This window comes from Cebus imitator, unplaced genomic scaffold (assembly GCF_001604975.1).
Source record: "Cebus imitator isolate Cc_AM_T3 unplaced genomic scaffold, Cebus_imitator-1.0 Scaffold268, whole genome shotgun sequence".
NCBI lineage: Eukaryota > Metazoa > Chordata > Mammalia > Primates > Cebidae > Cebus > Cebus imitator.
This window is the reverse complement of record NW_016107583.1, coordinates 2,804,443-2,826,468: the sequence shown is the minus strand read 5'-3', so window position 1 is coordinate 2,826,468 and position 22,026 is coordinate 2,804,443. Positions and strand designations below refer to the sequence as shown.

The 22,026-nt window shown below is 36.8% G+C and overlaps 1 protein-coding gene across 1 annotated transcript in view; it reads left to right on the top strand.

Annotated features, from left to right (window-relative positions):
• The window catches only part of ANKAR (ankyrin and armadillo repeat containing), a 66,029-nt gene that overhangs the window by 22,334 nt on the left and 21,669 nt on the right, over window positions 1-22,026 (top strand). Inside the window, exons 7-12 of the mRNA XM_017500736.2 lie at window positions 1,124-1,343; window positions 11,766-11,967; window positions 13,661-13,869; window positions 17,496-17,600; window positions 19,158-19,399; window positions 19,713-19,881. Of these exons, the coding sequence (XP_017356225.1) occupies window positions 1,124-1,343; window positions 11,766-11,967; window positions 13,661-13,869; window positions 17,496-17,600; window positions 19,158-19,399; window positions 19,713-19,881 (1,147 nt within the window). The remainder of the gene's footprint in view (window positions 1-1,123; window positions 1,344-11,765; window positions 11,968-13,660; window positions 13,870-17,495; window positions 17,601-19,157; window positions 19,400-19,712; window positions 19,882-22,026) is intronic.

The window sequence follows — 22,026 nt, the reverse complement described above, 5'->3', positions numbered from 1 at the left end:
TCTTGGCTCACTGCAATCTCTACTTCCCAGGTTCAAGCAATTCTCCTGCCTCAGCCTCCTGAGTATGTGGGACTACAGGCGCACACTGCCATGCCTGGCTAATTTTTTTTTTTAATTTTATTTTAGTAGAGATAGTGTTTCACCATGTTGCCCAGGCTGGTCGTGAACTCCTGAGCTCAGGCAATCCACCCACCCTGGGCTCCCAGAGTGCTGGGGATTACAGGCATGAGCCACTGTGCCTGGCCAAAATGCCACATTTTAGTAGCCGAAAAGGTATATAATTCTGGATTATAAATTTCTGGCAGAGTGCCTGTTAATGCACTGGACAGTGATTAATCTCAATAATGGCTCATATTTATTCATTGCTTATTCTGTATGTTAGGCAATATTATAAATCAATGAACTCTTTTAAGGTATGACTAGTTTTATTATTATCATTTCTGTTATACAAATGAGAAATTTGAGGTGTAGAGAGGGATCTTTCACAAATCATATAGGAAATGGCGGAGCCAGGCCTCAATCCTGGGAACTAAAATCTAAGGAGAAAATCTGGCATCCTGAATCAAATCTCCACGTCTGTTTCAACAAGCCTTATTGTACAGCTTCTGGAACTGAGCAATGAAGCTCACCAGCTTCAAAGGTTAGACAGATATTTACTTTCCATTTATTTGCTTTCATGTCCATAAATTAAAACCTTAAAAATTTGTTAGTTGAATTTTTAAATATTCGTCGGAATATCTAAAAGAAGAGGATGATATTTTTATTTTTCGATGACAACTGTATTTCTATAGCTCTATATTTCAAGTTTCTAGACTTCTAAACTAGGTTTTTCTACAGTCAGACAAGGAGCACAATGATCTCCATTTGTTTTTAAAATATTTTAGAAAAAATAAAAATAATAAGAAAAATTCCCCAAAATATTTTTTAAGTTCTTAATAGTCGCTTATAACTCTAACAACTTTAATCATTATCCAGTAAGAAACTTTCCACGTAGATCTTGTGAAAACTCTACTTAATTTTAGCAGCATTCATGTGATTCTGTTAATATATTTCATGTCCTTTTTTCCTTAAATCAAACTTTAGGTGTGTTTTGATAAACTGAGTCTGGCCTTCTTAATTTTAGAGTATTCCATTTGGTATGAAGTCTGCTGTTGAAAGAGGGTTGTCTGCAGTTTTCCATACATTTAGCCGTAAAACGTCAAGCTCGACAATCAATGTTGCAGATGAAGCAGGTTATACTATTTTTCATCATGCTGCGCTGCACAACAGAGTTTCTATTATATGTCAACTGTGCAATGCTAATTTTAGGGTCAACCAGAGGCGCTTTGTTATGTTCAGCCAAGGTAACATGAAGTTTTTAAACCTGAAATGTTGTTATTTTATTTGCCCTAATTGAGCAGTGGGAATGCATGTTGATTTTAGAGCACAGTAAAATTGGATTAACTAGAGCAAAGTTGAGGGTTTTTTTTTGTTTTTGTTTTTTTCATTTATCTAAGAAGGGCTCCTTTTAGTTTTCTAAGTATCACTTATAGCTAGCTTATGTAGTTTTGTATTTGCTCACTGTGTCTCCTTCATTTGAATATAAGCTCTATAAGAGGGCAAAGATTTGGTCTACTTTATTTGTCATTGTACCCTGTGTCCAGATGAAAGCTTGGCTTAGTGGTTGCTCAGAAAATAATTAATAAAATTAATGCATGGATGGGTGAAGGCAGGATATCATTTGATAAGCACTGGCAAAATTAATATACACTGATATACTATAGAAATTCACAGAACAGCAATAGATATGACTGTCAGGTCCCAGTAGAACAATCATTCTTTATTCTAGGATCCTCAAACAAGGAATAGTTTCTTCATATTATGTATATTTAAATTACATTCAAGAACAAAAAATTTCTTGATAATAATAATGTTTAGAATTAATAGCCCCTTTAAGATTAACCTCATTTAAACTTTAAAAGCTATTTTTGTGATGATTAAATATGCATGCATATTTTATAGTCATTGAAATAAACTTAGCTAGTATAAAAACAAACTTGAAAATGAAATTGGTGGCCCTCCATAACTGGAAAGGAAAATATAGATACATTGTCAGGGGCAGGTGTAATGGGTCACTACTGTCATGCCAGCACATTGGGACGCCGAGGCTGGAGGATCACTTGAGACTAGGAGCTCAAGACCAGACTGAGCAGCATAATGAGACCGCTCTATAAAATTAAAAAAAAAACAAAAAAAAAACAACTTAGCCAGGCTTGGTGGTGTATGCCTGTAGTCCTAGTTATTCTGAGAGGCTGACGTGGGAAGATTGCTTGAGCCTAGGAGTTCAAGGTTACAGAGAGCTATAATTGCACCACTGTACTTCAGCCTGGGTGACAGAATGAGTGTGTGTGTGTGTGTGTGTTTAAATTGTCAGGAATGGCCAATGCAACAATGTTGGCAATATGAAGTGGTGATTTTATATTTAATGAAGTCAGCTATCTTAATAAGCTATGTTAAATTTTTACAGACATCAAACAAAATGTGCTTTAACCCTATTGAATATCCATAAATTCTGTATTCTATCAGTGTGATTAAAATGTTTTGATATTCAGATTCTTCTGTTACTCAAAATATTCAATACATAATGAACTTAGTTAAAATAAGGCACAGTTCAATCACATTTAAATGCAATAGGTAACATTATTTAAATATATATTACTTTAAGCCTTTTTTAGTGTGGAGAAGTCTTTGGTAAATTAAAAGTTTCTCATGTGCCCTCTGACTGAATTTCCATTTGCTGAGAATTGGGTAGATTTTGAAGTGTGGAAAACATAATACTCTACTGCCAGTATTATTGCTTAACCAACACAAAATTGTCCCACCTGTGAGTTTTAAGCAGCCACTTGAGGGGCAGAGTTTCCAGGTCTGCTTTGTTGCATTGTCAGATGCATAGGACATGCCCTGATGACTTGACCAAAAGTTATTCTCAGTACTGTTCAATGTAATCTTGCCAGCTACAGCTACATAGTCATTTTGTTCCTATTCATATGAGTCTTTTTGAATAACTTAGGAAACCGCTGTATATTAATAATCATACTTCTATGTGCATTCCCTTTTAAAACAGAGTCATCCAAAGTAGAAGTAAAAAAGGAAAGAGATGGTAAGACATAAAATATTTGGTGGATTTAAAAGGACTATTGTCTATATTAGAATTTTTCTTTATAGTATATAATTTTCAAAATGCTGTTGCATGTTGCATAATAATGTTTTGTATTCATTTTGAAGTATAAATTACTTTCTACCCATAGTTATTTATTGATATTCCTCTTCAGTTTGGGGAGTTTGCTCTCTTTTTTTTCCTGTGGAATTTGCTGTCACCTCTATTTTTATAAATTCAGGTCCAAAAGTGGTTTCTCCAACTTAAAAAAAAAAAAAAAAGAGTGATTATAATGTAATTTTGATATGCTGCCATCTAGTGGCAGTTACAGTCTGAGGTCTGAGGAATGAGTCATTCTTGACTGAGGTAATAAACTTGACCTAAATGTTGGATATGCAGAAAAACAAAAATTTAAGAGGTTATACTTTCTGTGTCTATATTTAAGAGACTCTACTTTCATATTCTATATAAGAGAATTCAAAAAGGCTTTTGTTTTAAAGAAACAACTTGCAATGACCTGAATTGTCAAGGGGCAGGGGATAGTTAGTCAAACTGGCCATCTTCCAACAGATGTGCTACTGCACAGCAAACCTGCGATGACCTCAGAGAGGGAGCCCACCCTCATCCTTCCTCCTTCCAGTTTCCTGCCAGGGCTACGCATTGGTAGATACTGACAAGGAGCAGAGGACAGGGGTTGCTTAATCGTCAGGGGTAGGAGAGCCACGGTGGTAAAGGAGGTGAGTGGACCTGGAAGGGGAGAAGGAAGCTTACCTGTCCCATCTACCCTGTAGAAATTTCCAGCTGAATAACAATGATGTGTCTCCTACATTATTGCTCTCTTTTTCTTTTCTTTTCTCTCTCTCTCTCTGTCTCTCTTTAATTGTACTTTAGGTTCTGGGGTACATGTGCTGATCTTGCAGGATTGTTGGATAGGTACATACTTGGCCAGGTGGTTTGCTTCCTCCATCCCCCTATCACCTGCAACTGGCATTTCTCCCCATGTTATCCCTCCAATCCTCCCTCCCCATGCTGTCCCTCCCTTAGCCCCCCCAATAGACCCCAGAGTGTGATGCTCCTCTCCCTTTGTTCATGTGTTCTCATTGTCAATACACGCCTGTGAGTAAGAACATGCAGTGTTTGGTTTTCTGTTCTTGTGTCAGTTTGCTGAGAATGATGGTTTCCAGATTCATCCATGTCCCTACAAAGGACACGAACTCATCATTTTTCATGGCTCCATAGTATTCCATGTTGTATATGTGCCACATTTTCTTTGTCCAGTCTATCATTGATGGGCATTTGGGTTGGTTCCACATCTTTGCTATTGTAAACAGTGCCACAGTGAACATTCGTGTGCATGTGTCTTTATTGTAGAACAATTTATAGTCCTTTGAGTATATACCCAGTAATGGAATTGCTGGGTCAGATGGAATTTCTATTTCTAGATCCTTGCAGTATCGCCACACTGTTTTCCACAATGGTTGAACTAATTTACACTCCCACTAACAGTGTATAAGTGTTCCTTTTTCTCCACATCCTCTCCAGCATCTGTTGTCTCCAGATTTTTTAATGATCGCCATTCTAATTGGCGTGAGACAGTATCTCAATGTGGTTTTGATTTGCTTTTCTCTGATGACCAATGATGATGAACATTTTTTTCTATGTTTGTTGGCCTCATAAATGTCTTCTTTAGAAAAGTATCTGTTCATATCCTTTGCCCACTTTTGAAGGAGTTTGCTTTTTTCTTATAAATCTGCTTTAGTTCTTTGTAGATACTGCATATTAGGCTTTTGTCAGATGGGTAGATTGCAAAGATTTTTTTCCCATTCTGTTGGTTGCCAGTTCACTCTAATGATTGCTGCTTTTGCTGTACAGAAGCTCTTAAGTTTAATTAGATCCCATTTGTGTATTTTGGCTTTTGTTGCCATTGATTTTGGTGTTTTACTCATGAAGTCCTTGCCTATGCCTATGTCCTGAATGGTTTTGCCTAGGTTTTATTCTAGGGTTTTTATGGTTTTAGGTTTTAGGTTTAAGTCTTTAATCCATCTGGAGTTAATTTTAGTGTAAGGTGTAAGGAAGGGGTCCAGTTTCAGCTTTCTGCGTATGGCTAGCCAGTTTTTCCAACACCATTTATTGAACAGAGAATCCTTTCCCCATTGCTTGTTTTTGTCAGGTGTGTCAAAGATCAGTTGGTTGTAGATGTGAGGTGTTACTTCCATCCACCCTGTAGAAATTTCCAGTTGAGTAACAATGGTGTGCCTCCTACATTATTGCCCTTTTTCTTTTCTTTGCTTTGCTTTTTTTTTTTTTTCCTTTTTTGGACAGTGTCTCGCTCTGTTGCCCAGGCTGGAGTACAGTGGTGCAATCTCGGCTCACTGCAAGCTTTGAGTCCCAGGTTCAAGTGATTTTCCTGCCTCAGCTTCACTAGTAGCTGGGAATATAGGTGCATGCCACCACACCTGGCTAATTTCTTTGTATTTTTAGTAGAGACAGGTTTTCACTGTGTTAGCCAGGATGGTCTCAATCTCCTGACCTCGTGATCCTCCGCCTCAGCCTCCCAAACTGCTGGGATTACAGGTGTGAGCCACTGCACCCAGCCTCTCTTTTTCTTTTCTAAGTATCACTTGTGCCTATCTTATATAAATGTATTTATTTATTTAGTTAGGCTCCTTCACTTGAATATAAGCTCCATAAAGGACAAGGATTTGGTCTATTTTGTTAGCCACAGTTCCCTAGCACCCAGAAAAATGCTTGGTCTTTATAGGTGCTCAAGAAATTTTTCTTGAGGTCTGTACATTTTATTGGAAACCCTGAATACTCTTCAGACAGAACATGTCTTCGACTAAGGCTCTTATGTAGTCTACACAGAAAGCTGAAGCTTTCCAGATTAGGGGCAAGGAGAGGGACAGTACAGAGGACAAGTGCTTAGTTTGCCACAAGGACCCCTCATGATTAATGTTCCTCAGCCAGCTTATCAGCTTCTTTTTCCTTTTTATGGTTTTCTTCTTAGCATATTCATTATACTTCTTTCTAAATTTTTGTTAGTGATTGCCCTAAAGTTTATAACATTCATTTACAATTATTCCAAGTCTACTTTCAAATAACACTAAGCCACATCACAGGGAGTACAGGTACCTTATAATAACAAAATATTCCTAATTCTTCCCACCTATCATTCATTCATTCACTTCACTTGTGCATAAGCATATATATATATGTCATTCATTTCATTAATGTCATTCATTTCACTTATGCATAAGCACATAGAAGTATGTATCTAATCGATATTCAAACCCTTTGTTGATAATGTTATTATTTACTTATTTTGAGATGGAATCTTGCTCTGCCACCCAGGCAGGAGTGCAGTGATGCATTCTTGGCCCACTGCAACTTCCACCTCCCAGGTTCAAGTGATTCTCCCACCTCAGCGTCATGTGTAGCTGGGATTACAGGTGTGCACCACCACACCCTATGTATTTTGTATTTTTAGTAGACACGGGGTTTCACCATGTTGACCAGGCTGGTCTCGAACTCCTGACCTCAAGTGATCTGCCCACCTTGGCCTCCTGAAAGTGCTAGGATTACAGGCATGAGCCACTGCACCCAGCCAGATAATGTTATTTTGAACAAACTGTTATCTGTTAGCTCAGTTAAGACAAGTAAAACATTTGTCTTGACCTTCATTTTCTTCATCTCTGATGCTCTCCCTTCCTTTTTGTATATGTAAGTTTCTGACCTATATCATTTTTCCTCTCTTTGGACAACAGGTCTACTGGTGGCAAATTCTCTTAATTTTTGTTTGAGAAAGTCTTGATTCTTCCTTCACTTTTGAAGGATAATCTTACAGGTTACAGAATTCTTGGTTAGTGGTTCCATTATCTCAACACTTTATTTTCCTCCACTCACTTCTTGCTTGCATAGTTTCTGAGGAGAAATCGGGTATAATTCTTATTTTTGCATCTCTATAAGTAATGTGTTTTCCTATGGCTTCTTTTAGGATTTTCTTTTTAAAATAATTTTTAATTTCTGTGTGCACATAGTAGGCATATATGCTTGAGGTCCATGAGATTTTTGGATACAGGCATGCAATGCATAATAGTCACATCAGAGTTAAGTAGAGTATCCATCACCTCAAGCATTTATCCTTTATTTGTGTTAAAAATAATCCAACTATACTCTAGTTATTTTAAAATATACAATTAATTTTTTTACTATAGTCACCCTGTTGTGCTAGAAAATACTAGGTCTTACTCATTCTTTCTCTTTTTTACCCATTAACCATCCCCACTTCCTCCCACTACCCTTCCCAGCCTCTGGTAACAATCATTCTACTCTGTATTTTCATGAGTTCAATTGTTTTAATTTTTATCTCCCACAAATAAGTGAGAACAGGCAGTTTGTCTTTCTGTGATTGACTTATTTCACTTAACATAATGACCTACAGTTACATCTGTGTTGTTGCAAATGGCAGGATTTCATTCTTTTTCATGGCTGAATCCTACTCCATTGTATATCCATTTGAATGGATACATTTTCTTTATCCATTCATCTGTTGATGGACACTTAGGTTGCTTCCAAATCTTGGCTTTTGTGAATAGTGCTGCAATAAATAGGATGATTTTCTTTATGTTTGTTTATCTGTAATTTGGAAATGATATGCCTCGATGTCGTTTTTTGTTTGTTGTTTGTTTCTTTTAGCATTCATTTGGCTTGGTGTTCTCTGAGTTTCCTGAACCTGTGGTTGATATGTCGCATTAATATGGAAAAATTCTCAATCATTATTGTTTTAAATATTTCTTCTTTTCCTTTCTCTCTTCTCTTTCTGTTCTTATTTTACCTAATCTTTTTAATTTATTTTTATTTTTATTTTTGAGATAATGTATTTTGTTGCCCAGGCTGGAGTGCAATAGCATGATCTCAGCTTACTCCAGCCTCTACCTCCCATATTCAAGTGACCCTCCCACCTCAGCCTCCCAAGTAGCTGGGACTACAGGCATATGCCACCATGCCTGGCTAATTTTATTTTTTATAGAGATGAGGTCTCACTATGTTGCCCATGCTGGTCTCAGACTCTTGGACTCAAGCAATCCTCCCTCCTTGGCTTCCCAAAATGTTGGGATTACAAGTGTGAGCCACTGCACCTGGCCTAGAGGGTTCTACTGATAAATCTTCAAGATTAGAGATTCCTTCCTCAGTTGTGTCCAATCTCTTTATAAGCCCATTAATGACATTCTTCTTTTCCTTTACAGTGTTTTTTATCTGTAGCATGTCATTTTGGTTCTTTCTTAGGATTTCCATCTCTGCTTACATTGCCCATCTGTGCCCATCTGTTCTTGGAGGCTGCTTTATCCGTTAGAACCCTTAGCACATTAATCATTATTGTTTTAAATTTTAAACGAAAAAATCATTGTTGTTTTAATCCCTGGCATGACTAGTTCTAATGCTTGCTCTGTCTCTTTAAACCGTGTTTTTTTGCTTTTTAATATACTCGTAAATTTTTCTTGATAGCAGAACATGATGTACTGGGTAAAATGAACTGTAGTTAAATAGGCCTTTAACAATGTAATGGTAAGGTATGGGGGGAGAAGCATTCTATGTCAGTTTCTTGGTGAGCCTGCATCCCTCTATTTTGAACTTCACCAGTGCTTCTCAGTCCTCTCCCCATGTCCCTTAGGCCAGGCAGGATGGTTAGAGGTGGCTGGAGTTGGGCATTTCCCTTCCCTCGGTAGCTTAGGCTCTGATAAAACCCCAGCAGGTTAGTCTCTGATAAAAGCCCAATAGGTTAGGCTCTGGTAAAGTAGTTTCTCCTGAGAGCAGGCCTTGTTCAGAACAGAATGCCCTGGAGTATTTCAGAATGGTTCTTTTTCTCCCTCCCACTGCTGGAAGTATGAGGGGATTTTTCTTCAATATTCACGGTAAGGACCTGATAAAACTCCTAGAGGTAAAACACATGAAAGCATGGGGTCCCACTATGATGGGTCTTTCTAGAGTTTTAAACTCTCATACTTGTCCACAGTGAGCTAGCAATTGTAAATTAATGTTAAGGTTTTCTTACCCCAGTAATGATTCCTTAGGAAGTTTCTGCTTGTGAATTTCTGCTCTACTAAGTTATGATTCTCTGAATCCACCTGTCTCTCCAATTTTGAGGAAATCAGTTGCCTGTTACCTCACTTCTCTGATGAACTTAAGGGTTGTTGATTTCTTTAGGGTTGGTTCAGCTTTCTACTTGTTGTTAGGACGAAGTGGTGATTTCTAAGCTCCTTAAATGCCAGACCAGAAACTGGTAGACTAAACAACAATTTTCTTCTTTGAAGAAACTGGAAGACTAAACAATAATTTTCAATAAACAGATTTGGGTCTGATTTTATGGAATATCAAGGCTATACTATCAAGCTCCAACTACAAAGGCAGGTAGGAGGACATTGGAAGTTTCTGATGGGAGACATTTAATGAAAACAGTGCTTCATTGAGAAAATATCATTTAAACAGAGAAATGAATAGGAGTTAGCTAGATCCTGGTAAGGAAGAAATTGTTGGGGAGACGGAAGGTGTCGGAGAGCAGGAATAGCCCAAGGTGACAAGATAATTCACCATCCAAATCAAGGAGACTTGAAAAGTGAAAGGGCACAATTAATAATTATGCTGGCGCAACAGACATTGGCCAGTACTTTCCTGGGTAACCTGGGACGTGTAATTTCGCTGCATTTGGGGAGCTACAAGAAAGTCAGAACAAACAGAACAATGTGTGGATGGTTTTATTGGGAGGTAGGTGAAGAAGGTAGTTGTAGCTGGTGTTTCAAGTTAAGTTGGAGCCAGTGAATCGTGTCACTGTTCCTCATAATCAGATGGCTTTGAGAAGCCATTGAGCAAGGAGATGAAAAGATCAGATTTACGTTCTGAAAAACTGGATTGGATAAGGGCAAAACAAGGTGGGAATAGCAGTTGGGAGATGATTATGGCTTGGATTAGGATGGTGATGCTGGTAGAGATGGGTTCTAGAGATATTTAGACTTGGTGATGGTCTAGTTATGGAGAAGAAAATGAGAGGGAGGTGCCAAAGAGTCTTCCAGATTTGTGGTCTGCAGAACTGGGTGGATCATGATCTCTCTCACTGATTTTGGAAGCAATAAAAGAGGATCAGGTTTGGAGGTAAGGACAGGAGTTCAATTTTGAATACATGAAGTTTGAGGGGAAGTGTGAAGATGCTTTATGAGATGTCAAAGATATAGATCTGCAAATCAGAAGAAATCAGATCTAGAGCTATAATCATTGGAGTCATCAATTTGTATATGGTAAGCAAAGTGACTGAGAAGAGAAAAAGGCCCAAGATTGAGCCTTAAAGCTCATTTGTATATTAGGACAATGAGAAGGTTCCAAAGGAGATTGCCAAGGAGTAACCAGTAAGGTTAGACAAAAACTGGGAGTGTGATATCACAAAAGCCAAGAGAAGAAATTAGTTTAAATAGGAAGAAGTGGACAATGGTGTAAAACGCTATTGAGGAATAACTAAGGTGAGAATTGAAAAATGACAGTTGGACTCAACGTGACAGTTTACTTACTATCATGACAACAGCATGGGGGAACTGCCCTCATGATCCAATTACCTCTCTCCTTCGACATGTGGGGATTACAATTCAAGATGAGATTTGGGTGAGGCCATATAGCCAAACCCCCATATCAGGTGGTAAAGATATGAATTGCTATTACGCTTTGGGAGAACAGTTTGGCAATATATATTACTGGTAATAATGATGCTATTGATAATTGTATACTTTCACCCAGCAACTCCTATTTTTGGGATTTTTTTTTTTTTTTTTTTTTTCTGTTGTCTCGCTCTGTTGTCTTGCTCTGTTGTGCAGTGGCACAATCTCGGCTCACTACAACCTCTGCCTCTCGGGCTCAAGCGATTCTCCTGCCTCAGCCTCCTGAGTAGCTAGGACTACAGGCATGCACCACCATGCCCAGTTAAATTTTTTATTTTTTTGTATTTTTAGTAGAGACGGGATTTCACCAGGTTCGCCAGGCTGGTCTTGAACTCCTGACCTCAGGCGATCCACCTGCCTTGGCCTCCCAAAGTCCTGGGATTGCAGGCACGAGCCATCGTGCCTGGCCCATTTTTGGGAATCTACTCAAATTATAAATACCTATATACAATGGGAAAAAATAAAAGTGCCCATTGGATTTAGTGACATAGAGGCCTTTTTGAAAATCTATATATTTTTCAATTTCAAAGGATCTTATCCTTTACTAAAAAACTTGAGTCAAATGGAAAATAAACAAGAAACATTTTACCATCAGACTGTTGTACACATTGACTTAAATTTTCAAATATTTAACATTTTATTTTTTCAAATATTTAATATTTTAAATGTTACTCATTTTTCTTTGCTTATAAAGAAGTATGGATTTTTTTTTAATTTTTGGTTTTTGTTTCTAAGTATGGATTTTTAATGGTTGGATATCCCAAGTTAAATAAAGGAATATAGGGTTGCCTAAGTATTTTTTTAATGCTTACTTTGGAGATTTTATGTTATACAATACTAAGCTCTGTGGTTGGATATCAATAAGGCATTTAGGCTTTTTAAGGAATGTTAGTGCTTTGATCACTGAAGTAATTGTCCAACCATTCTAGGTCCAACACCTCTACACCTTGCTGCACAGGCTTGCTCATTAGAAACATCAGTCTGTCTACTCTGTTTCAAAGCTGATTACACGCTTTCTGAAAAAAGAGGCTGGATGCCGATTCACTTTGCCGCTTTCTATGACAACATTTGCATCATTATTGCTCTCTGTAGGAAGGATCCTAGTTTGCTAGAAGCTGAGGCAACAGCTGAGTAAGTCATTAAGCACTTATATCAGGTTAAGGTTGATGTCTAGGCAATAATAAAAAAACAAGAAGAAAGAAAATTAAATCGAATATAAATTTCTGCTTTTCGTGGCTTGCCGAACACACTGCCACTAAAAGGTGATTGGCATGGGTAATCTGAAAGATATGTAAAGTTTACTCTGCTATCCTTTCTACTCACTGTCTCTAGAATTTAAAAAGACGAGAGTTTCTATCAACCCATGCATGTTTTCTGAAAGAATAAGGACTAATTCCTAGGGAGTTGTCCCTAACCTTGTTCCAATAGCATGGTTCTGCAGATTAATTTTTCATGTTAAATATTTTACTTAGTGTCCTGGAAGAAGCCTGAAACTAGGGAGGGGAGAATTGCTCTAAATTGGATCCTACACAACCAGGTGGCAGCCCTAGGACTTCAGATCAAAGGGGATAGGCTTTGGATTACAGGAGAAATATCTAGGGGTATCTGGAAGAGAAATACATTAAAAAGAGTGAAATAACTTTGACATTAAAAAAAAAAAAACAACTATCTTTTGTTTTACAATTTAGCTGCGGATCAGCATTTAGTATAAAGGTGTAACTTCTCCAGAATATACATTCTTGGCTGGAAATCTAAAGCCAGGTTATTATTTTGGATCTCTGAGCCTGATTTAGACCTAGTTTCATTCAGGTTTTTTAGGTCTTCGAATAACCTGTCCACTATTATTCAGAGGTTTAGGGCTAGCATAATGGCTTGTTAATATGAGGGACACCAGCTTCTTCTTGACGCTCTTAACATGTGGAAGCCACCAGAGGAAGCTGGTGTCCCTCAGACGCCAACTCCCACTTTCACCATCATGTCTACATTGTAGCTATGAGAAGAAAGAAGAGGCCAGGTACAGTGGCTCACACCTATAATCCCGCCACTTTGGGAGGCCAAGGCAGGCAGATCACTTGAGGTCAGGAGTTTGAGACCAGCCTGGATAACATAGCAAAACTCCCTCTCTACTAAAAATATAAAAATTAGCCAGGCATGATGGTACATGCTCATAATCCTAGCTATTCTGGAGGCTGAGGGATGAGAGTCGCTTGAACTGGGGAGGCAGAGGCTGCAGTGAGCCGACATCATACCATTGCACTACAGCCTGGGCAACAGAGTGAGACTCCATCTCAAAAAAAAAAGAAGAAGAAGAAGCAGCTGGGAAATGGATAGCCAAACAAAAGATCTTCACTATCTAAAAATCAGTTAAGAGTTTTTGAGTAAAACTCTTAGTTTTTGCCACAATGAAGAAGCTGGGATTTGAAAACTGGACATGAAGTGATGGGTGTAACTAATTCCTGAGCTTCAGTTACATCATTTATAAAATGGGCTGATAACACTTGCTTTGCTTTTTCCTTCACTTACAGAGTAGTTGTAAGACCTAGATAGGGTAGGGTATTGTAAGAACTTTGTGCATTATCATCCTCCAAACAAATTTTAAGGCATGATAATTAAGTTGAGGAGGTGGGTAGGGAGCCATACTAGGGATGGCATGGCAAAGGGGCAAATTCATTTACATGTAGAATACAGAGGATGGGAATTCCTAAGACCAGAAGGTGGTGGTGTAAGTCAGACTTACTCTAATTGCAGTTTGAATAGTTTTACAAAAGGCAAATTTGACACTATATGTGTGTTTACTTGTTATATTATGTTTCTTAATTTTTAGGAATCAGTGCACTCCGCTGTTACTTGCTGCCACTTCAGGAGCACTGGATACTATTCAGTACCTGTTTTCTGTCGGTGCTAACTGGAGAAAAACAGATATTAAAGGAAATAATATAATCCATTTATCAGTGTTAACTTTTCATACAGAGGTTCTCAAATATATAATAAAGTTAAATATTCCTGAACTCCCAGTGTGGAAAACTTTGGTAGGTGAGTATAATCTCTTTACAAATACATGTTCTGATTATTATTTGGTTTAATTATTGATACTCTGAAAGAAAGAAAACAACACATGCATTATATTTTAAATATTTAAAATCATGAAATAAACATTTTATTAATTAAAACCAGAAATAAAAATACAAATAATAAGAACTAAATTTTTGTGTGTGCAAACATAGTTTTATTTCCAAGTTAAAATCAAAGATCTGTGACCCAAACAGACTATATTTTACACAACTATATTTATTTTTATTTTCCAACTTTCTCCAAAAGCTGAAACATCTCCTTCATCAAGAAAAAGGAAAGAGGAAATTTTAAGTGAAAAACATTCCCCCCAATTTATTCTTGCCTCCCAATTGTAGAGACAAATTTAGCAAAATCTTTTGTTGTATTTTGACAAATGTTTTGTGAAAAATTCCACTTGAGTTTTTTTTTCAAATTTGCATTCAGTCTAGCCAAAATAAAGGTAAGTTCCTAGACCAATTATATGGACGTATCTAATTTTACTCCCTTTAACGACCCCCACTAAAATTACATGGAGATTAAACAATAATAATACCACCAGCAGCAGACAAGCAAGGGAAAACAAGAAAGGATACAACAGCAATAAAATACTGGAAGATGGAAACAGACAGTCAAGGCTTAGGACTAAGCCTAAAAAGCTGAGAACCCCTTGGACTCACACCATAAATCCTCAAAAGGCTTGAGAATTGGCAGTGCCCATTAGGAATGCTCTCCTAAGAGCCTAACTTGGGAAGACCTAAAGATACCAAGGCTAGAATTCTCCGCAATAAATGGAAAGGAGAGAGACTCAGGAAACTCCTTTACGCATGCATACTCCCCATGTGTAAAGCATAGGGAATTTCAAGGAAGATAGCAAAGGGAAGTTCCAGAATGGAACTGTGTATCCAGTCTAGAGGAAAAAGATGGGAGGAATTATCAGTAGGTACAAAGAAAACTAAGCAGATGAAATACAGCAGTCTCCCCTTCTCAGCGGCTTATCTTTTGGTGGTTTTGGTTCCCTGCAGTACAGTAAAATAAGATATTTTGAGACGGACAGAGCACATTCATATAACTTTTATTATTATATATTGTTGTAATCTATTATTAGTTGTTGTTAAGCTATTACTATGCCTACAGACTTTGTTATAGATATGTATGTTCAGACAGTCTGGTTTGACTTACAGTTTTTTACTTTACAGTCATGCAAAAGTGATACACATTCAGAAGAAACCGATACACTTACAGTCCCCATACAACCATTCTGTTTTTAACTTTTAGTACAATATTCAATAAGTTACATGAGTTATTAAACACTCTATTATAAAATAGGCTTTGTGTTAGATCATTTGGCCAAGCTGGAGGCTAATGGGTAAATATTCCAAGCACATTTAAGTTAAGCTAGGTAAGCTATGCTGTTTGGCAGATTAGGTTTATAAATGTATTTTCAATTTATGGTATTTTCAACTTACAATGAGTTTATCAAGACATAACCAATCATAAGTTGAGAAGCATCTGTCAAGGAAAAATCATAGTATATACAGGGTTCAGTACTATCCACAGTTTCAGGTATCCACTGGGGGTTTTGGAATGTATCTTTTGCAGATAAGGGGGGAACTATTGTAAAATAAGGAAATTATTTTTAAAAAATCAAAAATAAGAAATGAGACACAACCACAGTACATTACAGTCCTCAGCTGTGAATAATAAATGTAGAGACATCATCATATAAGTACCTAACATTGATTTAACTAAAAGCTATAAATACAGAGAAAGGGAAGTAAGAGGAAAGAGCCGAGCAGTGTTGAAAGAGTTAATTTCCCATTTTTCATAACATGAAGTCAGTCAATGAAGTCCAAGTCAATGTAGCAAAACAGCACTATATGTAAATATATAGAAATGAAAAAATTTATAAATCATAGAAGGTTATAGGGAAGAGTCCAAACTGATTGTATATGGAGAGATGAACCCAAAACAGTGGGAAGGGTGGGGCCAAGAATCACTAAGTTTTGTTATAGATCTTTTAGTAACATTTAACTCTGAATCATGCACGTGCTTAATTTGATATAAATAAAAAATGAAAGCCAAAAAAGAGAAATTAATTGGAGAATGAGAACTGATTTTTTTCCAACAACTCATTTTAGGATGCGATAAGATATGTTTAAGGTTTTCAACCCCATTCTACTGATTCAAAAAGTCTGTATATTCGGTTTTAAACTGGCTCAATACCTGATCTTGGAATTTAGTGGGTACTGTGAACATATCCCAAATACTGGATATGAGCTCCAAGAGATATTGGAAAGTGTTTTTAATGTTTATTTGTGTGCATTTAAATCATTTTGTAGTCTCGTTAGGAGGAAGTGAGAGGACCATCCTGTTACTTTTACTAGACTAAATCATTGTAAATACCTACCTTAATAGTAGGAAGCTCTGGCCCCTAACTGGAACGGGCTAAAAGAACAAAAATTCACCAGGGCTGCTCCTTCCTACAGCCATTGTGGGGAAGTCCTGACAATGACACAAAGAACAAACAACAGTGAGCATCTGGCCACTGCTGTTTTGCCCTGGGCCCTGCAAGAGCTCTCCCTCCTCACACTGCCCATTTCTACTATGCATAAAAGCAAAATCAGTTAATTAGAGGTCTCAGGATTAGCTCTTGGAGTAGAAGCCGAATTTTAAGAGAATGCTACAGAGTAATCCAGCCAACGTAGATTCAGGATAGATTTGGTAATAGAGTAGCTGGCTAAAGAGATGGGGAAGAGATAGCCTGTGTATCTTTTCTAGCACAATAGACATGTATATTTGTAATATCTTCTGTCTGTAGTAAAAGTTCCTCCAAGATTGTATTTAAGGTATCTTTTTCATACTCGGGAAATGTATAAAGCCTAATTTCTAATTTAATGGATATTAGATTTTTATTAACAGTACTGTAGATTACGTTGCTATTCTTGAAAACCCACATTCAAATTTTATTTAACAACGATTTTAGACAAGAGAGAGATGTACTATTTTCCAAGGAAATTTGAAGTATGTGACCAGCCAACCTAAGCTATTCAGACCAAAGATGAAAAATTTTGACCGGGCACAGTGGCTCATGCCTGTAATCCTAGCACTTTGGGAGGCCAAGGGAGGCGAATTGCTTGAGCCCAAGAGTTTGAGACCAGCCTGGGCAACATTGCAAAATGCTGTCTGTGCAAAAAATATAAAAATTAGCCAGGTGTAGTGGTGCATGCCTGTAGTCTGAGCTACTAGAGAGGCTGAGATGGTAGATCACCTGAGCCCAGGGAGATGCAGGCTACAGTGAGCTGTGATCATGCCATTACACTCCTGCCTGGGCAACAGACTGAGACCCCATCTCAAAAAAGAGAAATTTCAGGATTTTTTCACTAATTATATAGACTATAAACCTCAAAGATCACAGGCTGATGGAATTTGTCAGTAATTCACAGGGAATGATACAGAGAGGGCAATTTAATCCATGCATTTGGTGGTAATACTGGTGACATCAGCCCTTGGTTTTACTTAGCTGGTACAAAAACAGAATCAAGCATTTCATTGCCTCTTGTGTAAATTACAGCTGTGTTTTTCTGTTGAACTCTTTTCTGTTGTAACAGAAATGTTACAGTGTGAAAGCTATAAACGAAGGATGATGGCTGTCATGTCCTTGGAAGTAATTTGCTTAGCAAATGATCAATACTGGAGATGTATTTTGGATGCAGGTGATACAAACTGTAACTATTTTTAATGCTATTTTATGTAAGCTATATTTTATTCAGCAGTCATTTAAAATATATTTTTAATTGTAAAGGAAAAATTTTAGTTGATTTTAGGTTTCTTTTGCTAAGATCACTTCATTTACCTGTCAACCATGTTTTATTTTCCACATGGAGGCTGCACAGGATCAAAAAACTATATAAATTCTATTCGTTTAAAAGCTCACAAAATTAAAAACTGATGTTAAGTATTAATTTAAGAATTAAATTACCATACTACTCTTATATTTACTTTTATTTAGAAATTATTCCCATTATGTAATCTGCACAATTTACTTTTGAAATTATAAATAGCAGATTTAATGTCAGGCCTGGTTTGTAACTAGCTCTGCATTTAGAACTTAAGATAATTGCTTAACCTCTCTTAGTTTATTCACTAATAAAATGGCTCCACGCCATAGAATTGTTTTGAGAATAGAATTGTCCAGAATAACTTACTGAAATGATGAAAATGTTCAGCTAGGCATGGTGGTTCATGCCTGTAATCCCAGCACTTTGGGAGGCCAAGGCAGGAGGATAGCTTGAGCCCAGGAGTTTGAGACCAGACTGGGCAACATAGTGAGACCCTGTCTTTATCTGTCTACCTATCTATCTGTCTGCCTACACACACACACACACACACGTATGTATAAGGAAAATGTTCTATTTGAAAATGTCCAGTATGGTAGCCACTACCGTAATGTGCTCATTGAACGCACGTGAGATGCTCCATAAATATTAAATGAATAAATTAAAATTTGATTGATTGTAGATGGTCCCCTAATATATTCCTGAAAACATGAACAAAAAGCTCTATATCCAAAAGGTGAACTATAGACTTAAAGAAGTCAGGACGGATATTTTATTTCAGGTAGCCAAATAAATAAGGTTGTTTTTATACCTATTATATTTTCTAGCATTTTGTGTGTGTACTATAATGTGCTTTCTGTTTACCATTGAATTGATATAAGTAAAACAGGCATCCAACCGAAGCCAGATTTTCTACTCTCACTATGCCCAACGATTTTCATCTTTGAGCCAATTTTAATTGACACTAATGTTGCATTTTTACTAGATTCAGCACTTTTTGTTTTTCACATGCTGGTATAAAATAAGGATAAAATATAATACAATGCTCAAATAATTGCTTTAGCAGTGCCATACAAAGTTGATGTAGTAACCAAAACTGCACTCTACAATGTGGTAGCACAAATAATTTATTTATCAATAATCTTAAGCCAGAATTCAGCATTTCAAAGATGGCTTAAGGTTACTAATATAAAATGTATAATTGTGCTACAGGAAAATCAAATGTATGAACAATGAGAGCTGCCCATACCAAAGACAAGACGGAAGGTTTCTTCATGTACTTTCAAATGATAATTTTATAAATATTTTATGAAATTATTTGCTAATTGTTTATATTGTAATATCCATAAATATTATTTAAATATCACCATGATATATTGACTACAAATGGTTACCAATAATTCATGTTTTTTTTTATTGCTCTTTTCATTACAGGCACCATTCCTGCCTTAATTAATCTATTAAAAAGTTCTAAAATAAAACTGCAGTGCAAAACTGTTGGGTTATTAAGTAATATCTCAACCCACAAAAGTGCAGTGCATGCTTTGGTAGAAGCAGGAGGCATTCCATCTCTAATCAATCTACTGGTTTGTGATGAGCCTGAACTAAACTCTCGCTGTGCTGTCATTCTATATGATATTGCTCAATGTGAAAACAAGGATGTTATTGCCAAATATGTAAGTTCTTTTCATAGGCCATTATTTTTAACTCATAATGAATAACTCCCTCATATAGAAGTTACAAAAATAGAAACCCATGTTATTCAGTGACAAAACTCTCAGGGAAGAATACAGCAGGGAAAAGGGGGGGAGAGGGAGCCTGGTGAAAAATATTCCACTGAGAAGTTGGCATTTGAGTGCAGTCCAGAAGTAGATAACAGAGTACTTTCTTAAGTTAGCATATGTTGATTACTTCTTGCTGTTTACCAATTACCAGTGCAGTGTCTATAATGGCAAATATTTCTTTTTTTTTTTTTTGGTTTATTTTTAGAATGGAATCCCAAATCTGATAAATCTCTTGAACTTAAACATAGAAAGTGTGCTAGTAAATGTAATGAACTGTATACGGGTATTATGCATAGGAAATGAAAACAATCAAAGAGCTGTGAGAGAACATAAAGGCCTCCCATGTCTTATCAGATTTCTGAGTTCTGATTCAGGTGAGCTTCTATCTCTGTATTATTTTATAATGACCAGATACATTAAGTGAAGCAAACATGGATTTGGACTTGTTGTGTATGAATAGATGTCCTGAATCTGTCTTTGAATAGATCTAAACACATGTAATGTAACCTAAATATCTAAAACACAAATTTATTTATATTTCCTAACTGCTAAACTATGTAGAAAACAGTTATATTTATTTATTTATATATCTGAGATGGAATTTCACTCTGTTGCCCAGGCTGGAGTGCAATGGCGCAATCTCAGCTCACTACAACCTCCACCTCCCAGGTTCAAGCAATTCTCCTGTCTCAGGCTCCTGAGTAGTTGGAATTACAGGCATGCACCACCACACCTGGCTAATTTTTGTAGTTTTTAAGTAGATATGGGGTTTCACCATGTTGGCCAGGCTGCTCTTGAACTCCTGACCTCGCCCACCTTGGCCTTCCAAAGTGTTGGGATTACAGGCGTGAGCCACGGCACCCGGCCTCTTCCCAGTTCTTTATCCACATCCCCAACGTCTTTCCTGAGCTTTAGAGCTAGTTTGGATTACTGAAGAGCTAAGTAAAGACACTTCACTCCCTTCAGAATTTGGGTCCAGATGAGAAATAGATAGGAATCAAATAGAGATGAAAACTTCAGCCTTATTGTTGGAAAGCTTGCTCCAAGAAAACAACGAAAAGTGCCAAAAAGAACCTAAACCATGCATTTGCAATGACTCATTCTTCAAACTAAAAAATTAGGTAACTCACTATTCTTCTCATAAGGAAGGATGAACAAGGAGTAAATTTTATTCTTAATACTTCTGATTTGGTCGTGGGTGGAGGAATTTCTACTTTTTGTACTGATGCAGGGTAAGAGAAAGAATGGTTTTCCCTACACTCTTAATTTTATTAATCTTTAAGGGTTAACATTCCAATGTTACTTGAGTGATCTATCTAAAATGTAAAGTTGATTATATCTTCTTCTTTAAATTACTCAGTGACTGTCTATCACCTAGGATATGGTCCAGATTTCCAGCATGGCCTATAAGCCCTTTTTACTTTCCTACTTCAAGAGGAAATGACCTTCCTGTCACTCCCCTCTGATGTTACTGTCAAGTAATATTGAACTTATTGCTATGTTCTTTACTTTGGCCTTTCCTTTTGTTCCACAAGGTCAAGGACCTTGTTTTGTTGGCTCATCATTGTTTCCCTAGTGCCTGGGACAGTGTCTAGCACATAGTAGCTATTCAATAAATATGCATTGAATAAATAAATAGATGATTAAATGAAGAAAATACTCATAACAATAAAAATGATATATTTGACATAAATTGATATAAAGTGAGTATAGAAGTTGGTATGAACAATAAGACTTTAATAGAGAGATGATTAACCTTGATAGTACATAAAAAAACAAATGCTGCATTATGGAGCATCTAAAGGATATCAGTAGCTGCATGAATGCACAAACACTTTTCTATCTAGTTTTGCTTTTGGAAATATGTTGATATTCTACATAATAAAAAAATTAAATCTACAAACCTGGGGGAAATGAAAACTGAAAGAAATAAACAAATTGTATAACTAGATTTAAAAAGAAAAAAATGAATACGAATAATTGTAAACACAGTGCATTATATACCCTCTTTCTAAGGGTAAACACAAAACAAACTACACACAGATCTTGAGTTCTTTTTGTGAGCTTGTATGTCATAGTGATATGGGTAGAACAAATCTGAACCCACATGATAAGTACTGTAGGACTGAAGAAATGAATAAATGTGTTGATATTATTAGGTTCTTCTTGTGCAAAGAAATGTGCAGAATGTAGGATAACAATAAAGAACCTTGTGGGGTTGGGGTTGGATTGGAATTGGAAGTATATGTGTGTATACACGTATACATATATATATATATAAACACACATATGTGTGTGTGTGTGTATGTGTGTGATCCAGAAGCAATTATATTTCAGTAGCAATGAGCACACCTAGCACCCAAATCTTGGTTTCTAAATATCATCCCTCATTAAAAGGAACCAGAGGGTCAGGCGCGGTGGCTGAAGCCTGTAATCCCAGCACTTTGGGAGGCTGAGGCAGGTGGATCACGAGGTCAAGAGATCAAGACCATCCTGGTCAACATGGTGAAACCCCGTCT